General features: G+C 53.2%; 1 protein-coding gene across 2 annotated transcripts; it reads right to left on the bottom strand.

Annotated features, from left to right (window-relative positions):
* Positions 1–553: 553 nt before the first annotated feature.
* Positions 554–21,821, bottom strand: SCAMP2 (secretory carrier membrane protein 2). 2 transcript variants are annotated; one of them, XM_088796827.1, is made up of 10 exons: positions 21,643–21,821; positions 11,040–11,108; positions 10,327–10,425; positions 9,704–9,832; positions 8,059–8,176; positions 7,438–7,566; positions 6,709–6,868; positions 5,506–5,607; positions 2,234–2,351; positions 1,321–2,046 (listed from the first exon to the last, which is right to left on the bottom strand). In XM_088796827.1, the coding sequence occupies exons 1-10, from the start codon at positions 21,697–21,699 to the stop codon at positions 1,912–1,914; spliced, it is 1,116 nt and encodes a 371-aa protein (XP_088652953.1). In that variant the 5' UTR covers positions 21,700–21,821; the 3' UTR covers positions 1,321–1,911. The 2 variants fall into 2 exon arrangements, with proteins under 2 accessions (XP_019606554.1, XP_088652953.1); XM_019750995.3 differs by lacking the exon at positions 9,704–9,832 and having other exon boundaries at positions 554–2,046; positions 21,643–21,820.
* Positions 21,822–23,551: the final 1,730 nt, after the last annotated feature.

Genomic DNA, 23,551 nt, shown 5'->3' with positions numbered 1-23,551 from the left:
GCCCGGCTGCCCGCGCCCCGCCCCGCAGGTGCCACAAGTGCTGCGCTAGGAGCGTCCACCGCCCCCACCCGCACTGGAAATCACTAGATCTGATTCTCCAGTACCCGCAAGATCCATCTCAGGAAACTGAGGCCCCCGCGGGCCGAACATACTAAAAATAGAGGCGAGGTCACCCGCGAATCCCATCCCGGCTCGGATAGCATCCTAGAGATCCCCCACGTGAGAAACAGGAAGGGAGGAGCCCGACCCAACAGGTGTGTACGGTTGGGGGCGGATCAAAGACGCCCCTCCCCCCAAGACCAGCAGCTCTTAGAGTGGAAGTACTGTGACCTCCAGCAGCTCTTAAAGCAAGTGCTACATAAGCGGCCACTAGTGATCTCAGCAACGGGCTGGTCCCCAGGGGTGAGAGGCTTGTCCTGTCACAGACCAGCCAGGGGGCAAGTGGCCAGATGCAGCGTCTTGCCTGTCCCCTCTCACCTATCACTGGAGCCCTCAGCCCTTACCCCTGTGGGGCACCCCATCCTCCCAAGTCCAGCAGACATGAGGACCAGTGTTGTCTGAAAATGTCTTTTTATTTAAGCACAAAATTGAGACATAACATATACATCTGTACATGGAGAAAACATTCCAGAAAGAAGTCTGTAAAACCTTGGTCACTGCCTATCATTCAGTGGCTCTGGGACAGAGTGGGCTGGCAGCCTGAGGGCAGCCACTGGGTTGGCCAGCTTTTTTGAGATGTCCCCTCAGACACCCCCCCACTCCTACACCCTCTGGAAGACAGGGTGCAGGTGTTAACCATGGACTCCTAGTTGCCCATCAGTGACACACCTCTTGGGACATACCTAGGACCAGTGGCAGGTGACCTAGACTCCACAAGGGGTATGGGGGCCCCTGGAGGATTAGTCCGGAACCCTCAAAAAGGCGGCTTATCAGTCCAGCTCGGGGATGCAGTTCTGGCCTGATGGGCCTGCCCTCCCAAAGTGTTACACAAAGTAGATATTGCTGAGCTGAGGTGCAGAGTGGGTGGAATCAGAGGCCAAGGCAGAGTATGGCTGTCCCCCAGGAGGTGAGGAAAACTAACCAGCCAAACACCTCACACCGGAACAGTCAGAGCTCCCTCCTAGAAGACTGCTAAAGGCTGGGCACGACAACTCGAGGCCGTCTTCTGTCCTTCCCCACCCCCAAATCCCAACCAACCCCATTGCACATTCAGTAAGTCTAAAGAGGGAAGGGCTCAGGGAGAGCCCCAGAGGGCACAGGGTGCTGCCCACAGCAGGAGGGTACAAGGGGCCGAAAGGGCTATCATCTGTTTGTGAAAAACACAGGCAGGAAAGAGGCTGGGGAAGCAGGCGAGATGCTCTGGAAGCACAGAGACCTGTCCAGAGTGATCTGGGGAAGAGAGCCCGGATGCAGCTCATTGAAAGGGGAGCCGTTGGGAGGTTACCCAGTAGGGGCAAGAAGAGAGGACAGGGCTGTGGAAGCCACAGGCTGGGTCTGTGGAGCCGGGTTCAGGCCAGGCTGCTGGGGGAGGCATGAGGCCCAGGGTGCTGACAGAAATACAGTGCTAGCTGGGGTGGGCACAGGTCGGCCGGTGAGCCAAGTGCGTACGTGCATGCGTGAGTGTAGGGAAAAGACAACTTCAGTGCCACTGCTTCCAGAGAGACCAAAGAATCCTACCAAACCACCACCAGAGAAGGAAAGACCTTTTTTTCCTTTGTGTAAAAAAGTCCCTGTGCCTCCCTCTCCTTCCCTCGGGTGAAAAGGAGAGCTGGTTGCTGAGAGAGGAGGAAGAGCCACAGCAAACCCATCCTGGTCCGTGCTGGGCACACGTACTGTGTAAGGCACCCATGGGAAGTACGGGTCAGAAGGCAGGCTAGAGGCAAGGCCGGAGCAGAGGGAGGACAGCCAGCACTAATTCCCCTGGAAGGCTCCTTGGGCAGCAGACGAGGCAGCGCTGCGGAAGGTCCTGCTGCTGAAGATGCCCTGGGAAAACTCCTGCTGGGCCTGCTGGAAGCTGGCCCCCGTCCGGCGGTACAGGGAGTGCACCTGGGGCGAGAGGCTGTGTGAGAGCGGTCCCAGCCCACCGAGCTTCCCACCCAGTGCCGGGGAGAAAGCTGCTGGCCTCTGGGGACCCAGGAGGCCCCTCTGTGGAGCGATGAACACCCCCACAGTGAAGGCAGGGGAGAGGAGCCTGCTGCCTCTGTTTGCTGGCGGCCCAGCACCCACCACTCACCCGCTTCAGGAGGAAGAGGGAGAGCGCGGTGCAGAGGGTGAAGAAGCCAGCCGCCACCATCATGATGATCGACACAGCCAAGTTCTGCCTCAGGGTGGACAGGGCTGCAATCCAACCACTGCAAAGGGAGCAGGAAGCCAGACAGAGCATGTGGGGGAGGGCCATAGGGGTTCCCAGGGAGCTTCCTCCAGGTCGCCGCTGTGTGTGACCACCACCCACGCATCCCCCTGCAGCACCCAGCTCTGTGGGCCAGAAGCCTTTGGCCTGTGAGAGGCCGAGGGGCCCCCCCACTGCCCCTGGGGAATCTGTGGGCCACATGACATCTGAAGGGAGGATGTGGCTGTTGCCCTGAGTCAGGAGTAGCACTGGGTACGGCCTTTTCCTGCTGCTGGAAGGCCTGCTGCCCACTCCTTGAGGGCCCACCCTCTGGAAAGGAGAACTACTGGCCAACCCACTGCATTCATCCTGTCACCTCAGCGCCTCCCACTGGGGCCAGGGACAGCCCCTCCGTCAGTCATGTCTCTTTCCTTTCCTCATTTATACCAGGGAATATCCTCATACTTCGGGACTTAAACACTTCCTACTGTGTTTCCCCGAAAATAAGACCTAGCTAGACCATCATCATCATCTAATGCGTCTTTTGGAGCAAAAATTAATATAGACCCGGTCTTCTATTATATTATAAGATGGGTTCTTACATAAGACCTGGTACTATATTATATTATACCTGGTCTTAAGACCGGGTCTTATATTAATATTTGCTCCAAAAGATGGAGTAGAGCTGATGGCACGGCCAGGTCTTATTTTTGGGGAAACACGGTGCAAAGCTACAGATATGAAAACAGTGCGGTACTAGCATAAGGCCAACCATATATAGATCAGTGGCATAGAATTAAAGAGTTCAGAAACAAACCCATACATCTGTCGTCAACTGCTGTTCACAAGGGTCAAGACCAGTGAATGGGAAAGATGGTCTCCGAAACAGATGATGCTGGGACAATGGGATACCCACACACAGAACAGTTAAGCTGGAGCCTTACTTCAACCATACACAAAAATTAACTCAAAACAGATCAACAAGTTAGTAACAACTCACACTATAAAACTTAGGAAAAAACAGAGCTAACTCTTCATGACCTTGGATTTGGCAATGGTTCTTAAATATGACACCCAAAGCACAAGCAACAAAAGAAAAAGATAAGTGGGACTTCATCAAAATTAAAAACTTTTGTACATCAAAGGATACTATCAAGATTGAAAGAATAACACAGAATTTTAAAAAAAGAAACTGTAAATTACATATCTGATAAAAAGCTAGTATCCGGAATATCTGAAGAACTCAACAACAAAAAGAGAATCCAATTACTGAATTAGCAAAGGCCTTCAACAGATATTTCTCCAAATAAGATACACAAATGACTAACACACACATAAAAGATGAACAATCAGGAAATGCCAGTCAAAACCCATGAGATGTAACACCTGTAGGTTGACAATAAGAGAAAAAAGAAAAAAATAACAAGTGTTGGCAAGGACGTAGAGAAACTCTTATACATTGCTATTGGGCATGTAAAGTGGCCACTACGGGAAACAACTGGCAGTTCCTCAGTAAATTAGACACAGAACTGCCATGTGACCCAGCAATTCCACTCCTAGATACAAAAATCCAAAAGAACTGAAAACAGGTACTACAAACTTGTACAGAGATGTTTGTAGCAGCACTATTCACAACAGCAAAAAGGTAAAACAACCCAAATCCCTATGAACTGCTGGGTGGATGAACAAGATGCAGTTTACCCAAACGATGGAACATTCTGCCGTAAAAAGGAATGAGGTACTGATCCATGCTACAACATGGACCGTGCTGTGTGAAAGAAGCCAGACACAACAAGCCACATGCTATGACTCCATTTATATGAAATGTCCACAACAGGCAAATCCAGAGAGACCGAAAGCAGTTTAGTAGTTGCGAAGGACTCAGAGAAGGAGGGAATGCAGAGGCACTGTTAATGGGTGTGGAGTTTCCCTTTGGGGTGGGGAAAATGTCCTGGAACAAGACAGAGGTGGTGACTGCACAGCACTGTGAAGGTACTAAATGCACTGAACTGTATACTCTAAAATGGTTTTTGGGGTGGCCGCTTAGCTCAGTTGGTTAGAGCATGGTGCTGGTAGCACCAAGGTTGCCGGTTCGATCCCCGCATGGGCCACTGTGAGCTGCGCCCTCCTTAAAAAAAAAAAAAAAACACACACAAAAATAAAATAAAATGGTTTAAGTGGTAAATAAAATGGTAAATTTTATGTTACGTATATTTTATAATCAATAAGAAAAGGGGGGAGCGATTATATCCGCCCCACCGTGGGTGTTAGGAAGAGAGATGAGAAAGGCATTGGGAGGCTGGAGGCCACAGAGGCTGTGAGGGGTGGAGCCAGGACCAGAAAGCAAGCCTCGGGACTCCCTGAGTCCAAGGTGCAAACAGCAGTTATTAATCACAGCCTTTCTACCAGGACCTCACTGAGGGTACAGAGCAATGAAATTGGGTCTTCAGACAAAGAGAAAGGGGGCCAGATTAGAGACAACACAGAAGTAAGAGGGGTAGGGGGAGGGCAGCTTGCCCTGCTCGGACTTCCAGGTGAATCAGCCCCTTCCCCACTGCTCAGGACCTGCCAGCTCCTCTGGAGGAAGGGGACCAAAACAGTGCACCCCTTCCAGCCTCAGGCTTTTAGCCAAATATAATGTTTCCTGGGCACTGAGGCAGAAAGGAAAACATTAGCCATCAGCTTTTCTTTTTGAGACTAATTCTGAGCGGAGGCCTACAGCACCCAGGAAACTCAAACCAACCATATGCTCAGAGAGCAGGCAGAGGAGCCCACCCAGAAGAGGTTACAGGACCTCTGGAAAAAGTCACAGCTCAGGATCTGCAAAGACCAGGCTTCCATCAGCAGTCACTCAAACCCAAGGGCTTGTCTGGGACATGTGGAAAGGACACCAGCCTCTAGGAGGGCGTGGCAGAAGAAAAGGCAGCCTGAGGACTCACGCCAAGTTCACCCACAACACCCCAGAAAGTGAAGGGCAGGCAAGACAGTGAGTGGCTGGCCACCAGTGAAGAACTGGAGAGGGGCCCGCAGGCAGATCCACGCTGGCCCAGCCACCACTCTCCCCACCGTGGTGCAGGCGGGATCATCGGTGCGGGCTCTCTGGGGCTGTGAAATAGGGTGAGGGGCTGAACCTCGTCTCCAAAACACAGTTCCCTCTGTACTGCCCCAGGTCTCACCTGTCCCCCAAGTTAGGGATGCCGATCAACTGGATAATATAGATCCCTATTTGACAAAAAAATACAAAGAAGAACACGAAGAAGCTGAAAGAGTTGTCGGACCTGTGGAGAGAGGGGAAATCAGGAGTCACAGGAGGGCTTAGGACTGACTCCTCAGCATTCCTCACTTCATCTGCCATTTCTCCTCCCTAGGAGCCAGGATAGAGGAGGGAGAGAAGACAGCTCCAGGGGCCCAGCCACACTGTGTCTACAGACACAGACACCCCTGACTATAACCAAAAAGGGCCTGCCTTTCGCTGCCTTCCCATCGAGGGGTCAGTGCTTGACCCTTCCTCAAAGAACTAACAAGGTTGCTTCCCCAAAGGGACAATATAAAGAGCTTAACAGTCCATCTCCTGGAGTATTTGCATTTCCTAACAGGGAAAAAAATCTAAGCTAAAAGAATAAACCTCTGACAACAAAACTGTACACCTGGGTGGCAGAAAGGGTGTTTGGGGAGAAAACACTAGACAACACTGGTGTCTGGAGTACCTCCGTCTCCATGACCTTGAGGGCTGGAATACAGTCAGAGTTCAGGTCCTGCCTGCTCAGTGCATGGGATGGGGGTTCAGCCACCGCCCTGCCCCCTATTCCTGGGGCCTGCTGGACTCTTAGCACGGAAAACGTCAGCTCTGAGGAACAATCCCAAAAGCCCTAGGCGTCTGTGAAGCGGATCCATTAATGTCCACAGTATATTCTAGGGCAATCGGTCAAATATTGGCACTCAGAGATGCTCCGGAGGAACTAGGGAGGGCGGGGAGGGGTGTAGGTGAGCACAGAGTGAGTCACTGAGAGGATATCTGAGTCCGGCTCTAGCAGAGACACACCCTAGAGCCTCAGAAGGGAGCTGGCAAGTCCCCTCCCTCTTCCCAGGGGCTGAAATCCTGCACCAGACAGATCGGGCCCAGTGGGAGGACTAGTAAGGCTCCTGTTCTCCTCCCTAGGTCTCCTGGCCTGGTCCAAGGACAGTGCCCAGAGCAGACCTCAGCTACAACAAAGGGGAAGGACTCCAATCCCTGCCTGCTCAGACTGTGGGTGGGGCTGGAAGGGAATTTCCCATCATTCTCTTCTGCTCTGGCTGGGACGGGCCCCGGGGCTCCTGGCCCTTGCCCAGCTACCTGGGAGGGCAGCCATACACTACCCCCTCGCCCCAGCCCCACTCACCTGAAGGCCTTATAGATGGGTCGGTACCAACAAAGGAAGGCACAAGGGGTGAAGATCACAAACCACAGGATCGAGAGGCCAAAGTCCACTCCCTTGCTGCTGTCGACTAGGAACCAGGCCAGGCAGGCAAGCAGGTTCAGGAACAGAGTCACTGAGTGCACTGCGGAGGGGCAGAGACACATGGGCTGCAGCCAAGGTGGCTGAAGGGCCCCCGACATGGCCACCAGACCGGAGAGGAGGTGAGGTCCATGAGAAGGGCAGGCTGCAGCAGGAGTAGAGGCCTCCCAGGGGTAGCTCCCATTCCTGCTTTTCTGGGACCAAACCAGCTCCTAAGAAGTAAGGGGACAGCCCAGGATTCGACGGGTGGCGGTGGAGGTGGTGTGGACCCAAGGGCTGATCTGTGGGGAATGAAGTCTTTTCCTGGGGTGGCCCGGGGGTGCGACAAGGGGTCTCTGCCTCACTCCTAGGAGCCCAGGGGTCTGAGGGGACGCCTCTGTGCAACAGGCTCGCACCCTCCGGCTAATCCCACCCACTTGACCCGTTGTCTGGACTAGCCCTTGAGGGAAGGCTCCCAGGACAGGGAGCAGATGGGAGGGCCACGTTTCCCACAGCCCGGCCAGCCCTGAGGAAGGTTGCAATCTGCCAGGGAGGAGCAGCCAGAGCATAGAGGGGGTTCTCGGGACACACGCCACCTCCTCCTTGAGCTCAGAGGGGCAGGAGCCGACTCACACATCCAAAGATAGTAGAGCATCTTGCATATCCGCTGGTAGTCGGCCGGGATCTCTGTGGAGAAGTCCTGATAGAAGCAGGGCTTGACAGGGCACCAAAAGGGGAGGGGCGGCCAGTTGTTCTCTCTCACTGTGTGGAAAGACAGGACGAGATGAGGCCCACTTTAGCAGCAGCCGGCAGGGGGCACACACCGCCCAGCTATGGGCTCCCAGGGCTCCCGGAGGGGCACCAGCAAGCAGGGCACAGGGTCTCCATGGGTATGAGTGGGATGGGACACACGCCCACAAGCTCACTCCAAGAACAATGGACCCCAAATGCACTGGGAAATAGAGCTAAACAGCCTAAGTGATTATTTTTATCAACAACAGCCCATAAGCAAGGAACCGAGGGCCAGTGCCCCTGCTGGATCAAAGAATTTTAGGGCCGGGAAGGAGCGCAGAAATAAGCCACACCTACGAGTATCACAGTGCAGGCCTGCACTCCCACCCTGCCGCTCTCGCCAGGCCCAGCACCATTCTGAGATGACCGAGAGCTCCGCAAAGGTGAGGCTGCCCCAGGAACAAGCAGGCGAGGGCACTGTCCACCCAGGCCTGCTGCCCAGGGCCCGCCGGCCTCCCTTACCATGTAGGCTGGCCACAGTGTTCTGTAGCTCCCGCTCCTTGCGTTCCAGCTCGGCTGCCTTCCTGTCCAGTTCTTCCTGCTGCCGGAGCAGGCTTGCCTGGGCCGCAGAGGCCACAGCCTGGAGCAAAAAGGAGACATGGGAGCAACCGGACCCGAGAGACAGAGGGCTAGTGAGGGACGTGCCCCACGCAGGGAGAGCCAAGCGGGCAGTCCCAGGCCCTGCGTTGTAGGTGCCTGAGACCACCACAGAGAGGCCTGGCCCTCAGCACCTCTGGCCCTCGCCATTACCTGGGCTCTCCTCTCCCCTTCGTCCTGAAGTGAGACAGGAGAACCATTCCCTGTACTGGAGTCCAGGCCAAGTTCAGGTACAGTGACTTCGAGGTGATATCAATGAGTAAGAGGTCTCAGAAGAGACTGCCCCGTAGCCAGGGACCCAGGGACCAAAGCCTCATTTGAGAAGCCTGGCGGAGATGTGTATAAAGCGGAACAGTGCCAGCGTGCTAGCAGCGAGGGGGGAAGCGAGGCATTGGGGGATCTCTAGTTAAGGCCCTTCCCCTGCTGTGCTGCCAGGAGCTGCCCCGAGGTCCCCCTGCACTGTGACCGGCTGCAGCCCAGGAGGGCCCCTTAGGCTTGGGCCTGCTCTGCCTGGCTTCCATGGCGTGCAGAGTCCAAGCACTATACCCTCCCCAGGCAGAGCAGGGCCTCTGACTGAGGCAGCCAGGGGCCTGTATGTGAGGCTGAGCAGAGCTGGGCCTGGAGTTCTAGCCCACGGCTCTGCTCCTCCTGGGAAGTGCAGCTGGGGGGCCCAGTTCCTCCGAAGTCTAAAGTCCTTTTCAGGGAGCAAATATCAAACTGGTCATCTCACTGAATGACAAGCCCGGCATATGTGTACATACATATGTGTGTTTCCTCTCTCTCCTCTCTCTTTCATTCTCATTCTCTCTCTCTCTCATTCTCTCTCTCTCTCTCTCTCTCTCTCTCTCTCTCATTCTCTCTCTCTCTCTCTCTCTCTCTCTCTCTCTCTCTCTCTCTCTCTCTCTCTCTCCAAAAGGAGTGCTCAAATAGCTAAGGCGGGGAGGCCGGATGGCTCAGTTGGTTAGAGCGCGAGCTCTTAACAACAAGGTTCAATTCCCGCATGAGATGGTGGGCTGCGCCCCCTGCAAGTAAGATTGAAAACGGCAACTGGGCTTGGAGCTGAGCTGCGCCCTCCACAACTAGATTGAAGGACAATGACTTGGAGCTGATGGGCCCTGGAGAAACACACTGTTCCCCAATAGTCCCCAATAAAAATAAAAAATAAAAAGTTAAGGCTGCCTTCAAGAGGAAAATTCTGGGCACTGGGGTAGTAGCAGGACCAGAATCGACCACACTGAGGGTGTTCAGTCTCTTCTCCCCAAGTCTGACTTTAGTTGAGCAGGACCCAAGACCCTACAACCCACCACCACACCACCCAGTTGGACAAAAAAGACGCCCTTGACTCTAGGCCTTGTCTTGCAAGATTCTGGGGCCATGGATGGGACCCAGGCACCTAGGCAGGGCAGCACTTCCAGACTGAACCGGCCAGACAGCAGGAGCAGCTGGGGGCCCCCGGGGCCCAGAGCCCAGCTTGGGCAGGCTCGGGCGCCGTGCTCACTGCACTGCCTACCTTTGGAAGCTTTCGCATGTAGCTGTCTCTGAGAATACTCTCTCCTCCTAGTAGCATCTGCCTTTCTGAGAGCTCGCTCACCGCCAGAAACCTGGCGGGCAGGAACTTGCTGGCCTGTCTAAGCAGGAGCTGCAACACACAACTCACTGTGGGTCATGCTCACCAGGGCGGCGAGGAGCGTAAGGCAGGGCAGTGAGGCAGCAGGTGGAGAGCTGGGCGCCAAGCAGACAAGAGTCAGTGTTTGGTGACAGAACAAAGGAAGGCAGGAATAAATGAGTTTTAAAAACCCAGAAAGATCCTGGGCCCTGAGTAAGAGAACAAACCAAAAGCCCAGGGAGGATGTGGAATGGCACGGCCAGGGCACTGTTCTGTCTGAAGACACCTGGGAGCCAGCCTGGTGAGTAGGGCTTGTTTTGTGCTGACAGTGGGGTGTGGGGTGAGGGTATGCGCAAGCAGACCCTCAACGTGTGAGTGACGACCCCAAAGAGATTATCAAGAGGGCCCTTGAAAGGGAGCCAGGGGTGAAGGCCCTCTGCCCACCCTCCAATCTCGGGACTCAGCTACTGATCTGGGTGCTTTCATTTCTGGGAAGAAGAGACAAAAGGGACCTCTGTCAACAGTACCTGCGGTGTTGGCTGGGTTGGTTCCACCGAGGGCTGGAGAACTGCTGGCTGGGAGGGCCCCGGGACCTGGGTGACAGGAACCGTTGTGGCTGCATTTGCCTGCGTGGGACGGATCAAAGGAGCGAGGTGAGTGGACTGCACTCATTAGCCACACGGGGGCAAACCCACAGCAGGCTGAGTGATGCCCCTGCACTCCCTCTGGGCTTCCCACGGCAGCTTCTCAGCCGAAAGCCTCTGGCTTGGCGGTGTGATGCCTGACCCAGCACCCCTGGCCTTTCTGGCCCCAGAGCACCTGGCACTGCCCTACCCACCCTTTTCAGGGAGGGGCCCAGATCGTGGACCCCAAGGGGAGAATTCCTGACTTCCTCATCTTTCCCCACCCACAAGTTCACGTTATTGTCTCCTGGCTGCCGTGGGCTGCCGTGTGCTGCTGTGGGCTGCCGCGGGCTACCGAGGGCTGCTGTGGGCTACCGTGTGCTGCCGTGTGCTGCTGAGGGCTACCGTGTGCTGCCGTGTGCTGCCATGAGTGGCTGGCCGTTGATCGATAACCAGCGACCGGCTGCCTCAGCCGGGGGAGCGCAAGGCTCATAATACCAGCAGGGGCCAGGGAGCTGTGTCCTACACAACTAGGCTGAGAACAACGGCTTGAACCGGGGGTGGGGGTGGGGTGGGGGGGGTGGAAAGAACCCGGGAAAGGGGGCATGCTCACCAACCTCTGAGAAGGGGTTGAATTCAGCCAGGCCACCTTGTGGGGCATTGGTCAGCTGGGTCACAGAGGGATCCTGAGAAGGTGAAAAAGAGCCATTAGGCGTGAGGAGAAGAGAGAACGTTGATGAGACGGAGAAATGTCACCAGCTCAGGGCCAACAGGCAAACCCAGAGACACGGGGCTGAAGCGAGGCTGGTGAAAGTCCTTCCTGGGGCCCCGAGCAGCCTTTCCTGAAGGCTCCTATGCACGGCCCGCCCAGCCACACAGAGTTGCAACCCCTGTCCCTTTTCTGGAAAGGGGCTGGGTTTCAGCCCAGATGACTGCCCATAAGATACAACGCAAGCTTTACCCTCTGAGGCCTGGGAAGTGACACCACACATGCTGCTGTCAGTGCCCTTTATAGGTTCACTCGGTTCATAGTATTTACTTCCAGGTAGTAGGGGTTGGGGCGGGGGCGGGGTGGTGAACGGGGTGGCGACTTTTCCCTTTATAACCTTTCTATACAGTTGTATTTATTATTTTACAGAAAGCCTTTATTCCTCTTAGTTTTTAAAGGACAGCTGAAGGTTCTGGAACAAAAACATACTGCTGGCTGCCTGTGCTGATTTGATTAAACCAGGCAGACTTGCTAGGAATAAAGTGATGTGAAGGGTGCAGATAAAAACCCGGAAAAATGATTTTCGTTGTTTTTATCTGGATTCTTTTGAAAAAATGCAAAAATGTCCTGAGAACACAGCCTTTTCCTAAGTGTTGAATCTCTCCTTTCCCATCCCTGGCCAGAGCCTGCACAGGGCTCCCTGCCACCCCTTTCACCCTGACGGTTCCAGCCAGGCTGTCTGCAGCCTGCCCTCACCCAGCAGAGCTCTATCACCTGCCCTGCCCCATACATAACAGGTATGGGGCTCAGGTCCAGCTCCGGGCTCAGCTCAACAACGATGCTTGGGCTCTGGGGGAAACAGCTGTTGTGAGGGTGGGCAGACAGCCACTGCACTCTGCCAAGGCCTGTTGCAGGCTCCCATCTGCACACCTCACCCTCCCACCCCCATGTCTCACTACTCACCCAGAAGCTCCTATCCTTCTGGCCGAGCCTCACCTCCACCAGGAAGCCTCCACAGGCCGCATTCTTAATCACAGCATTAACATTAGACAGGCCCCCAGAGAACACCCTCAATTTTCCTACTGAGGGGGTTCTGTGGGGGTATGCAATACTGGTCCTGGGTCTCAAGATAGGAGCTGGCTCCCTAGTCTAAACATTTCTAGGGCTCAGGGTCAGGTTGAGTATGTTCTCTAACCTTTTCACATGTATCAACTCTCATTTTCCCAGCTGGGCCACCAGTTCCTAGAGGGTAAGACTGTCTGACCGGCCCCAGAGCCTAGCTCAGAGCTGGGCACACCCACCAACTCACTCCTTGTCTCTGGTTGGGCCTCACGCTCTGTACCCCCACCCACTCTCCTCTGCAAAGAAGCAGTGTAGCTATGTCCTTTTTGCTGGACACCATCCCTGCCTGGTGGCTCCTGCAACTTGGACAAAGTGACGAGGTAGGTTCAGGAGAATACTTGGAGATGGAGGAACTGGCCTTGAGGTTATGTTTTGAGGGAACGACTAGCAGATTTCTCCTGGAATGAGTGGGCTAGCTTCCTGCAAGAAAGATTTGGGCTCAGTGTCTGTTCCCCTTTTCGACTGAGCAGACACGAAGCCACAGCAGAGTGAGGGAGCTGAAGTCACTGACATGAGACCCACCATCCGAGGAACTGGTTACTCCAGCCAGACTCGCCACAGCACACAGGACGGAAGGCAGCTCTGGTGGCAGTTTCAGGAGCTGGCATACACATGCTTAACAGGCACCTCCAGGCCCATGAAGAGGTGTCACTTCCTTTACCAAGGTCAGCCAGAAGAGGACTCTGGGGGCAGGGCGCCGACTACCCTGTCCACATGGATCCCTCCTCCTTTTTCCAAACTCTTGAAGACACAGGCTCACCATGAACAAATCCCACCTTTACAAACAGGCTGTAAATGCTGCAGCCAGGCGCTTCTGCGCCCGGTTCATACCCTGCGCTCAGGGAAGCGCTTGCAGAGCCGCAGCTCAGACTACATCCGAGGATAAACGCTGCAGGCCGGAGGGCTCCTCTGCCTTCTCTTGGAGGCACTGCCCAACGCCAGGGCGCACAGAGTAGGGCACCGGCACCGCAGCGGCAGCCCGAGGGCCCAGAGCACCTTGCTTGGGAAGAGGAGCCTGGAACACTCTGGGAGACACGGGGACTTCCCACCTGAGGAGACCTGGGCTCTTTCCGAAAGATGTGGGTGGTTTCAAGAGAAGCTGAGGCCTGGGAGAGGGAGGAAAGGAGGGAGGGAGAGAAGGAAGGAGGAGGAGAACTGAGGAAGGGAGCTGACATTTACTGAGTGTCTACCGTGTGCCAGGCTCCCCACACCAGGAAGCTACTATGAACTTCTAGTCACCCCAGAACTGGCCACTGTGCCAAGCCATCGGAAAAGAAGGATCTAGCAGCCTTTCTCAAGCTGGTTCCTTGAGAGGATAGAGCCTCACTGCCCTAAGGCATCCTGTTTGCAGTGACTGGACTTCTCCCCGCTGTGCATCTAACACTGTCCTCCTTACAGTCCCTCCTTGGGAGAACGGAGAAAACAGTCATCAAATCAATTTGTGTCCTGCGGCTCAGCCGGAACCCTCCTCCCATTCCACCACCCTGGGAGGGGGAGTATTTGTCGTTTGCAGCTGGAGAAAGCGCCGGTCTGGAGGGGAAGCAGCTCATCCAGGATCTCAGGGGTACCGACTGAGCCCGAATCTGAATCCAACTCTGTCTCTGAAGACACAGTGGCAAACCTGAGTGAGAGGGAAAAGCCCAGGTCTGCCTGGGTCAGCAGTGTACCCCACAGCCAGAGACATGGCCCACAGATGGAAGGTGCTCCATCATGTGTGGCTGAATGGACGAACTCCACTCCGGAAGGACTTGACAAGGGCCCCAGGAGTGGCTGAGACAACTGCTTCTGCTCATTTCTTTATCCCTGGGCCTCAGAGAAGTCCTGGGGAACACCCTCGGCAGGACACACACAGTCTGCCCACTGGGGCTCACCCCGGCTGGCCTGAATGAGGACCCTCAGTCACAGATACAATCAACAGCAGCAATCCTTCCCACTCCCCAAGCATCAGCTGACTCATAAGTGGGTCAAGCAGTTATTTAAAAGGATGGTAAGAACTAAGTTTCACTTACAAAGAAGTAACCTAAAACCCCCTCGGTGTCAAAGGCCTCAGACTGGCGAAGGCCTTGTACTAAATTTATAACAAAAAGCTGCTGCACTCAGTTCTTTTCATTCCGTGAACAGTCACAGTGCGATGGACACACCAAGATGAACAGGGCGCAGCTCCTGCCCTTCCAGAGTCTGCGAGCGATCAGGAGCTGAGACCTGGCACTCAGAAGGAGAGGCAGGGCAGGCGGAGTGAGAACAGGCAGGGAGGAGAGGCTTCAAGAGCAGGGGAGGAAGGCCCACCACAGCCCAGGGGCAGGGGAACACTTCCTCGTCACAGGGTGTGAGGGCCGCCCCCCGCAGAGTTGGGCCAGAGCTCTGTGGGAGAGGGGGCCTTGACAAACACACTTGTTTTCACTGGTTTGGCAATCTCTTCCCCTGCGTCTCACAGGTCCTGGCTGTGCTCGAGCTCTGTGACTTTTCCTTGCTTTCCCACCCTACACTCCACCCAAGCTCCCAGTGTGGGGTTTATTTCAGGCTCCAAATAAACACATTAAATAAGTACCTCATGGACTAAGAAAACTCAGCCGTTCTCTCTGGGAGGCGTAGAGTGACCAATACTTTGGAACAACTGTGAAGTCCTATTTGCTTTGGAGGCTGTGTGTCACAGAAGAAGGACAAGCATCCCCAGACAGGCTGGCAGGGTCCCAAGCACACAGCGTCACAGCCAACCTTGGCAGTCTCTGCCCCAGAACCTGAGAATCCGTCCTCAGGAAATATATCAAAAACATGTAAAAAGCTGTATATGCAAGATATTCATTGCACCAATATTTGCAACAGGAGAAAAAGCAGAAGATGACTTAAATAGCCACTGACAGTAAGCACAGTATGTTTTGTTGCTTCCTCAATGGCCTCAACAGCCATTAAAAATCACAGCTATGAACACAGAGCAGCAACACAGAAAACGCTTTGTTACATGAATACATTTTTTTTTTCTTTTGTCAAAAGCACTCACATGAAAAGAGACTGGCAGGAAAACACATCAAAATAAAATGGTTACAAAAACTGGTAGAAACATGACTGATTTATTTAGTTTTCCAAATTTTCTATAATGTGATTATGTTATTTTTACTTTAAAAACACACATACTTTTAAAAAAGAGCTTGAGTCCCCACCAATGAGCAAGGGCCCTCTCGGGGCCCTCCCTGCATGGCACAGAAGCACCCAGAAAGCAGCCTCAGCTGCCTGGCCTGGCCTCTGGGCCCTGCACCACCTGCTGCACGCACTGCTGTCCGCACAGCCCATCCGCAGTCACACGGAGCCACCTGCCACCTCCTTATACAACCCATTACACACCAAGCACAGGGCGAGAGCACCAAGGACAAGCATTGGTTCTTGGCCTCAAGAAGCAAACAGCGCAGAGCAGGAAACAGAGGCCGGGGCGGCGGAGACAGCATGTGGTCAGTGCTGTAAAGGTGGGGGCACAGACAGAGGGACGCAGGGACGAGGCTCTCTGGGGGAGTCAGGGAAGGCTTCAGTGCGGTGGCATCTAAGTGGACCTTAAGAGGCTGAAGGACTTAGCACGCACTAAAGTGGGAGGCAAAAACTGTTTGCAAACACACGGCATCTTTAACAACAGCTTGCATGGGAAGGAGGTGGCAGAAGAAGGTAACTGGGGTCAAATATATGGTGATGGAAGGAGAACTGACTCTGGGTGGTGAACACACAATATGATATCAACCAGGGATGCCAAAAAATGTGTACAAGTGGACACTTTGGTCACTCTGTTCAAGCAGTAGGTCGCCTTCATCAGAAGTGTCTGGACGCTGATGGTAACCACTTTGAGCACCTCCTGTAATTGCAGAAGTCAAACGTGACTTGTATTCATCTTTTGTTATCGGTATATATTACTACAATTTTAATAGTTTTTTCCTTTCTTAAAGTGTGTATACATTTTTTTGGTACCCTCTGTGTAGATGATGTATTACAGAATTGTACACTTGAAATCTGTGTCAGTTTACTAACCATTGTCACTCCAATAAATTTTAAATAAATAAAAACAGCATGCATGTGCCCAAAGAATGGGAGAAGATTCTGGGGGCTGGGCAGTGGGGTGTGGAGCCAGGAGCAGCAGGGTACCAGCCTGAAGCATCGGGCCAGAATGCAGGAGTTGGGACTTTGGCCTGTGGGCCATGGATGGAGAACCCGAGATTGTGAGCAGGGAGTGCTGTGACCGTCTCCTCCAGTAGCAAGAGCACGCCACACGGGGAGAAGGATACTAGGAAGACTGGCAGGGACGCGACAGTCCACAGGGTGACAGTGAGGACTGAACTACGGCAGGGCAGCTGGGGATGGACAAAGGGGACGGACTCCAGGGACCCTGCTCAGGTAGATGCCACAGGCTCGGCCACTCTCTGTATTGGTCAGGGTATGGTGCTACTGCAGGGCGGGGGGGGGGGGGTAGGGAAGGGAAAGGAAGTTGAGTGACAGCTTGCTAGCTTGGGTGATGGGGGAACAGGGCCACCAATGAGCAAGAGAAGTAATGATGGGAGAAGAAGAACAGGTTTTTCAGGAGTGGGTGTGTGGGAGCAGGGAAGAGGACCCAAGAAGGTACTGGGTTGGACTGGAGATACCTATGGAATATACCTGGTTGCAACGGTAGGAAATGGCCAGGTGACAGCCGAATACTGGTTTGAAGCTCAGGAGAGAGGTGAGGGCTAGAGTTCTAGACCGGGATCATTGTTATGTGAATACTATTCTGAAGCCATGTCAGTGGAAGAAATTACTCAGAGACGTATACAAAACCAAGGACAGAACTCCAGGACACCCCTAAATACATGAGACAGAAAGTGAAAACAGGCGGAGGAGGTGAGAGTTACCAGAGTTAGAGGCCAAGGATGGAGAGAATTTCAAGAAAGGACGGCCAAACGTGTGTGTGTCTCACAAGCAGTGGACGACCGCAGGCCCATGGCTCCAGGCGAGTGAGGAGGTGTGGGGGCCGTGGGGGTGACGCACGTGAGTGGCCTTTGGTTCTTGGTGCTCCTTGACCTGAAATACCCTGTTTCCATCCGCCAGGCTTTGTGCTCTCGGCCCGAGCCTTTTCTACCACAGGAGTCTGCCCTTCCTCTTCCGATCCCTTTGGCAAGTTTGCCTGCCCTGTCATACCCGTGGTGCTGTCACGGTCAGTGAGCTCTTGCTCTCCTGCCAGATCAGAAGCTCTGGCAGGCCATGTGCCCATTTACCTGGGTGTCCGGCACGGACCCTCAGGGCAGCAGGGTCTCAGGGATGAGCAGAAATGTGTCAGCACCTCAAAGGAGCACTGCCGGACAGGTACGCGTTTGCTAATGTGCACACAGCACTCGTCTCTGAACAAGTGACAGCTACCCTTTGTTTGTCCTGCGCAAACGTTACCTTTCCTCTGCACACGGAATTAGTCTTAACACAAGCACAGAGTCAAAGTTCAGCTGTCTCTGGCCAAGCGCTAATACCCAGCCTGGCTCTGAGCACCGACCAGAAAGGCAGGAGACAGCGCACCCGGGCAGCTGTCTACAGTTGGCTACACAATACGAGCCTTGCCATTTTCAAAATTCTTGAGACAGTGCTCCTGTTCCAGAGGAAAGCTCTACCAGGTCCACTGGTGGTTTTGAGAATTCCCAGTTACAGTGAAACTGGAGCCCATCCTCTCTGGGAAGTGGCAAAGCCCTCGATGTCTGTGCACAGAGCCTCATGTCCCTTCATTCACACCCAAGTCACGTTTCTGCCACCACTTTCTCCTCCCACAGGAGAGAAATGTTTTAAATCCTTGGGAAGCAGCCACACCACTGAGATTATCTTTTAACTGCAGGGAGGCAATGTGTGAAAGCGATATTGTGTGATCTGGCACCCACAAAGCCGGAAAGGCTTTCTCTGTTCAGCACCAGCAGCTGGTCCAGCCCCCTCCAGGAGATCAATGCGGGCATCGGGCGCCGGACGCCGGGGGGAATCTGGCAGAAATGCCGAGGGGAAAGCAGCCCTGGGCTTTGCCTGGTGACCTGCTTGTTAGCGTGCAGCTGAAAAATCAAATGCCTGCCTTTAGCCCTCCACCTCTTCGTTACAGGACCGGACAGGAAGACTTGGGAGCAGACACACTGGAATCAGTCCAAAGCAGGACCCGCACACGCAGAGGGCACCAAGCAGACGCACCATCATTAACACAGGGACTAGGGAGTGCCAGTGGAGGTTGTGAAATCAGTCGGCAACACTTGGCTTGCAGTTTCCTGCTTCCTCCTACATATTTGGTAAAACTTCTGCTGCACTCCTGTGACAACTTTCCTTTCAGGGCTCTCACTTTGCAGGAAGTTTTCTAGTAATCCCAGTTATACCTGTAGGCAAGGAACAGGTAAGAAGCCCACACCCACAGTGCGGGCTGGGGGTGGGTAAAGAACATGGGTAAGGAAGTCAACTTAAAGTGGCACGAGAGATTCGCGGGACATTGCGAGTTACCAGAAAAAGGATTCCATGGTTGAATAAGTTTGAGAAATGCCGGGTCAAATAAAGTTGAGTAAATGTCTTTACTGTAGGATTCCTCAGAGCCTTTAACAAACTAACAAGCCTTGTCAATCTTCAGGTAAAATGGAGTAAGCAGAGATTCCCCAACTTACTTGAGCGCAGAACCCTGGGCATCTTTCAGGGCTGGTATCCCTCAGAAGATACGCTGCTTCAAAGTACCGTCTTAAAAAGCCCAATACAGTCTGTATTATTCCGGCCCCACATAATGGGGGAAATAGCTTCGCTAATCCTAATTGTTACTTTCACCCCTACCAATTCTCTCATTTCAATGGTGACCGTGGTGATGATGTCACAGCCTGTCCTTAGCTGGCCTAAATAACTCCAAGGCCGTGTAAGACCAATATCTGAACTTCAAAAACCTTTAAAACAACACTGTCCTGGCAACGAGACCCAGGTCTGGGGCCCTTACTGCTGCGAATTAGCTGGTGACTCTGGCATGTCCCAACTTCACTGGGTTCTTGGTTTTCTCATCCCTAATGTGAAGGGGCTGCGATGGATTTCTGAGGATGTTCCCAGCTCTGACAGTCCCCCATGGACTCTGAACACCTAGCAGATTTTCATAACCCATCACCAAGTAATGGAAAAAGGGACTCTGCTCTGAAGGCTGGCTAAGTGTGACAGTGTCTGAGCCTATCACCTCTCTCCTGAGCTCTGTGCCAACACCCTGGGTAAATGAAGCTGGGCTCGCACCCAGCCACCCTCCCAATGTTCCAGCCCTGGCAGTCAGGGAAGCAGACACTACCATCACAAGGAGAGGGAGGGCAGCTCTCCAGGAGAAGGAGCCTGGGGCCTGACTTCCAAAGCTCCTTCTCCCCACACAACTGTGTGCCAAAAGGAACAGCCCAGCCCAGGGTAAGGAGGTGGAGAACAGCAGCCAGCCAGCTCTCTCCTCGCCACACAGGATCCCCTACCAGATGTTGCTCTTCGCAGGACCACAGCTGCTTCCTGTCCTGCCGTATCTGGGGTCTGGCTGATGGACGGTTGAATGCAGAAGTTACTGCTACCACAGTTTGCACAATCATTTCTGGGTTTGAAGATGTGGTTTAAGACTTTCAAGCTGCTATTAATACAGGACCAACACAGGCCAATTATTTTGCCCACTGCTAGCACTGGGAACAAGCTCTCTGCATCTTTGGACAGCTGACTGCCTCTGTCAGATCGCAGTAGACATTTTATTTCTGATTCTGACAGAATAAAAAAAAAAAGCAAATGACTACACAGCACATACACACCAAAAGGCTACTAGATCCTTAATACAGCTCAAACTCCAGTATTATATAGCAGTTTTGTAATTAAAGCAGAACAATTACCAGAAGACACTAGCAGAAAAAAAATGCAAATAGTCTTTCTTTACTCAACTAATAGAGATGAGTGCGTTACCTAAGAGACAAGGTCCTGGCAAAGATTCTGTCAAGAAGCATTAAGTGACAAGAGGAATGTCCGGAATTCTGTGACGTTACAAAGAACAAGCTACCAAAATCTGCCTTGAGGGCTGCCATTGTCTAAGTCACCTTGAGAACAAGAAAGAAGCATAAAATTTTCACTCTCCTGACAGTGTATAATAATTTTGTTCTAGTCTCCTTTGTCTTGGCTTTGACCCTTGAAGGGATTCAAGGGGGGGAAAGCTCATGCTGTGAGTTGCAGGAAGGACCCCTCCAAAGACTTCCCTTCCACTTGCAGGAAACTCTGAAGCTGCCAATGACCCGAGTACAAGCAGGATAAGTTAATGCGCCGCCGGGTGACATCCTGACAAAGCAGAAACCTCAGGGCTCATAAATCACAGTCAGCACAAGCAAGCTTTCCTAGAACTGGTTGTGAGCAGACACAAAACAAGATGTCAGAGGGGTAGTTGCATGGGGCAGGCGTATAAATGTCTATTACATTGTTTTGTACACCTGACACTAATAAAACATTTTTTTAATTGAAAATAATAATGCTATAACAGAAAGCTTCTCAAAAATAAGTAAATAAAATAAAGTAAAATAAAGAGCCATAGGAACTTGACGCTAACAGGAGACCCAGCCCTCATCATGGAAAAAGAATACCCCTGTGCTCTTAGTTCAAAGGCAGAAAGGTTTTGGCTTTAAGTAGGAAGACTTGTTTCTTCCTCCATCGTTTGTTGAAAAGGTCAGGCCAGCTCATAGGTCAGCGCATTTCAACCACCCTGCCACCACACACGGGTCCCTCAGACCAACATTCCCTGTGCTTCAAGGCCCTCAGAGCCCCCTCACTTCTCCTCCCTCCCTAACCTGGGCTCTTCTATTCAGCCCAAACCAGTTCAAACCAGGCCCAATGGCCAAGGTTTGAAATTCATATCAAGGCCCTATTTCAGCTTCTCACCCTCTCCCAGCCTTCCTTTCCTGACAAATCTCAGGGGGCTCTCCTATATCTTATACGCTAATTTGGCTGTCGGGGGTGGGGGGTGGGAGGTAGTCCTGGGATTTTCCACATTTCTCCATCCCACTGGAGGCTTCCACCTCATTATGCTGCCGTCGTCACTCCCTCTCCTAACGGCACTCAAGCCAAGACTGCGGCATGTGGTAGCCACATTTTCCCCTCAGGTGAAGTCACTTCTCTCCCTGACGCTAAGGGGGTCTCCAGTCTGCTCCAGTCCATGTCTTCAGCAGTGTCCCGTCAGAAGGGCTTCGCCTGCTTCCCAGGCTACAGCACCCCGCCCCTCCAGTTCCACCTGTTGCTAGTCCCGCCCTCCAGACGCTACAATAGGCCAGCCCTCAGAGCCCGCTCTCCCATTGGACAGTGAGCCCCTCTCTCCTACGCCACGTCTCCCGGCTCTGGCGAAAGCGGCCCGGGTGGCGGCCTTTGGCCCTAGAGAGAAAGCTGTGAGTTGGAGCCTCTACCTGGAACGGGTTTATGTCCACTGGGTCCGCGAAGGGGTTTGTCTCGAAGGCCGACATGGCGATCGGGGGCCGACGAGCGAGCTCCGCGAGCGCTTCTGCCTTCGGGCACCTAGACCCAGCGGCACTCTTCGTGTAGACCTTCCACTTCCGGGAGTGAGACAGACGTTCTGGCGCAGGCGCAGCGTCCTCCCGAGCCGCACGGTCCCGTGCGTCACAGAGGTCCGCTCCGCCCTCTTGCCCAGCCCCCTGCGGCGCCCGTGGTGTGCGCTTCGCTTCCACGTACAGCTTACCTGTGCCTATTCTTCCTGGGTCCCGGCGGCACAGAGGGACCAGGGAGCCAGAGGCGGGGCCGAAACCGTCCTCAACTGTCTCTCGGTCTGATAGCGTCCAAAGAAACTCCCCAAAGTAAACTTCCCAAGTTAACTGCCCAAAGTGGCGCCGGAAACTTAACCCTTTCATTTCCCTGGAGGCAAGTTTGGGAAGCCCGCACTGGTTCAGGCAGGGGACAGGAGTGTGAGCCTACTTATATGCGGGAGGGTTCTGACGGTAGGGGCCGAGCAGAGGGCTTCTTTTCTGAAGAACTGACCGTGCAGCTGTCTCCACGTTAGCTGAGAGCTGCTGCGTTTTTAGGCCTTGCCCGCTGATGCCCAGACAGGTTTAGGGCTTAGGCTGGGATTTGAACCTGGGCATCAAGCATTTGTTAAGTGAATGCGGGAGTTCAGCAATAGAGCCATCAGCCATATTTATTTATACCTTATTTATTCATATCTCTCTGGCTTTGTTAGTCTCTGCTGCCACTGAATGCAGCCCAGCCACTGTCATTCTTTACCCTGGACTAGTACAGGCCTGCTAATTGGTCTATTGTTCATGTAACCAGAGACCTATTTAAAGGGGACAAAATTATTAGGGAATTTTCTGTTTAAAATCATTCAATTATTTTCCATAAAGGCCCAAATTCTTAGTTTGGTCTCTAGGTGCAGCAGTATTTGCCCCCGCCTACTTATCCTCCCCACCCCTTTATTGTGCCCACCCCCATGCATTCCAGCCCTCCTAGTGACTTTTCAGTTCCTCAAACTTCCTTGTTCCCGTCAGCCTCAGGACCTTTGCACCTGATAGTCCTTTGTCTGGCATGCTCTTAGCCCATGCTCTCATCATCGCCTAGTTAACTCCTACTTATCCTTCAAATCCAAGCTCAGATGCTCCTTCCTCAGGAGTAGCCTGTTTTCACTCTGTAGGTTAGATCAGCTCCCTACCCCACAACATAAACTCATTACCCTCTACTGTTTTCTTTATCACATAGACATGATCGATTGTTAACTCGGTGTCTCCCGTAACTCCTACCTGGAGGGTGGAAAGTGGGGCTGAGTGTTCCAAGCTTCTCACCAAGGCTTGGTGTTACTGGTGACAGCCCCATCCTGAAGCCATCCAGGAGCCCACCAAGAGTTGCCTCATTAGGACAAAAAGTGTGGTTGATCACCCATGAAATTCCAAGGGATTTAGGAGCTCTGTGTCAGAAATGGGTCAAAGACCAAATATTAGAACAAAAGATGCCCCGGTACCCTCACTGCTTAGGAAATTACAAAGGTTTTAGGACTTCTGGCCAGGAGCTGGTTATTGTATCACAGCATCACAGGCAGCATACAGAGATCTTTGCTGTCTGTAGCCTGAGACAACAGTCCACACAACACAGGCCATCCTGTCTCTCCTTGTCTGCCCAGGATGGTATAATGCTGGGTGGTGCAGAAAGAATGGAACTTGATATCATCAGTGTGGAGCTTGCCTACCCATCTGTCTCTGAAGAACCCTGGGATCTGTCCACTTCCCTGGGAAAAAAAGCGTAATGCAGTTAGTCACTCATTCACTTATTCAACAAGGGAAGAGGTATAGCACGTTGGCACTCTATGCTCTT

Source organism: Rhinolophus sinicus, chromosome 3 (assembly GCF_057876585.1).
Source record: "Rhinolophus sinicus isolate RSI-liver-muscle chromosome 3, RSI-T2T, whole genome shotgun sequence".
Taxonomy (NCBI): Eukaryota; Metazoa; Chordata; class Mammalia; order Chiroptera; family Rhinolophidae; genus Rhinolophus; species Rhinolophus sinicus.
Note: the sequence above shows the minus strand (reverse complement) of the source record. Positions and strands in the feature narration are given on the sequence as shown.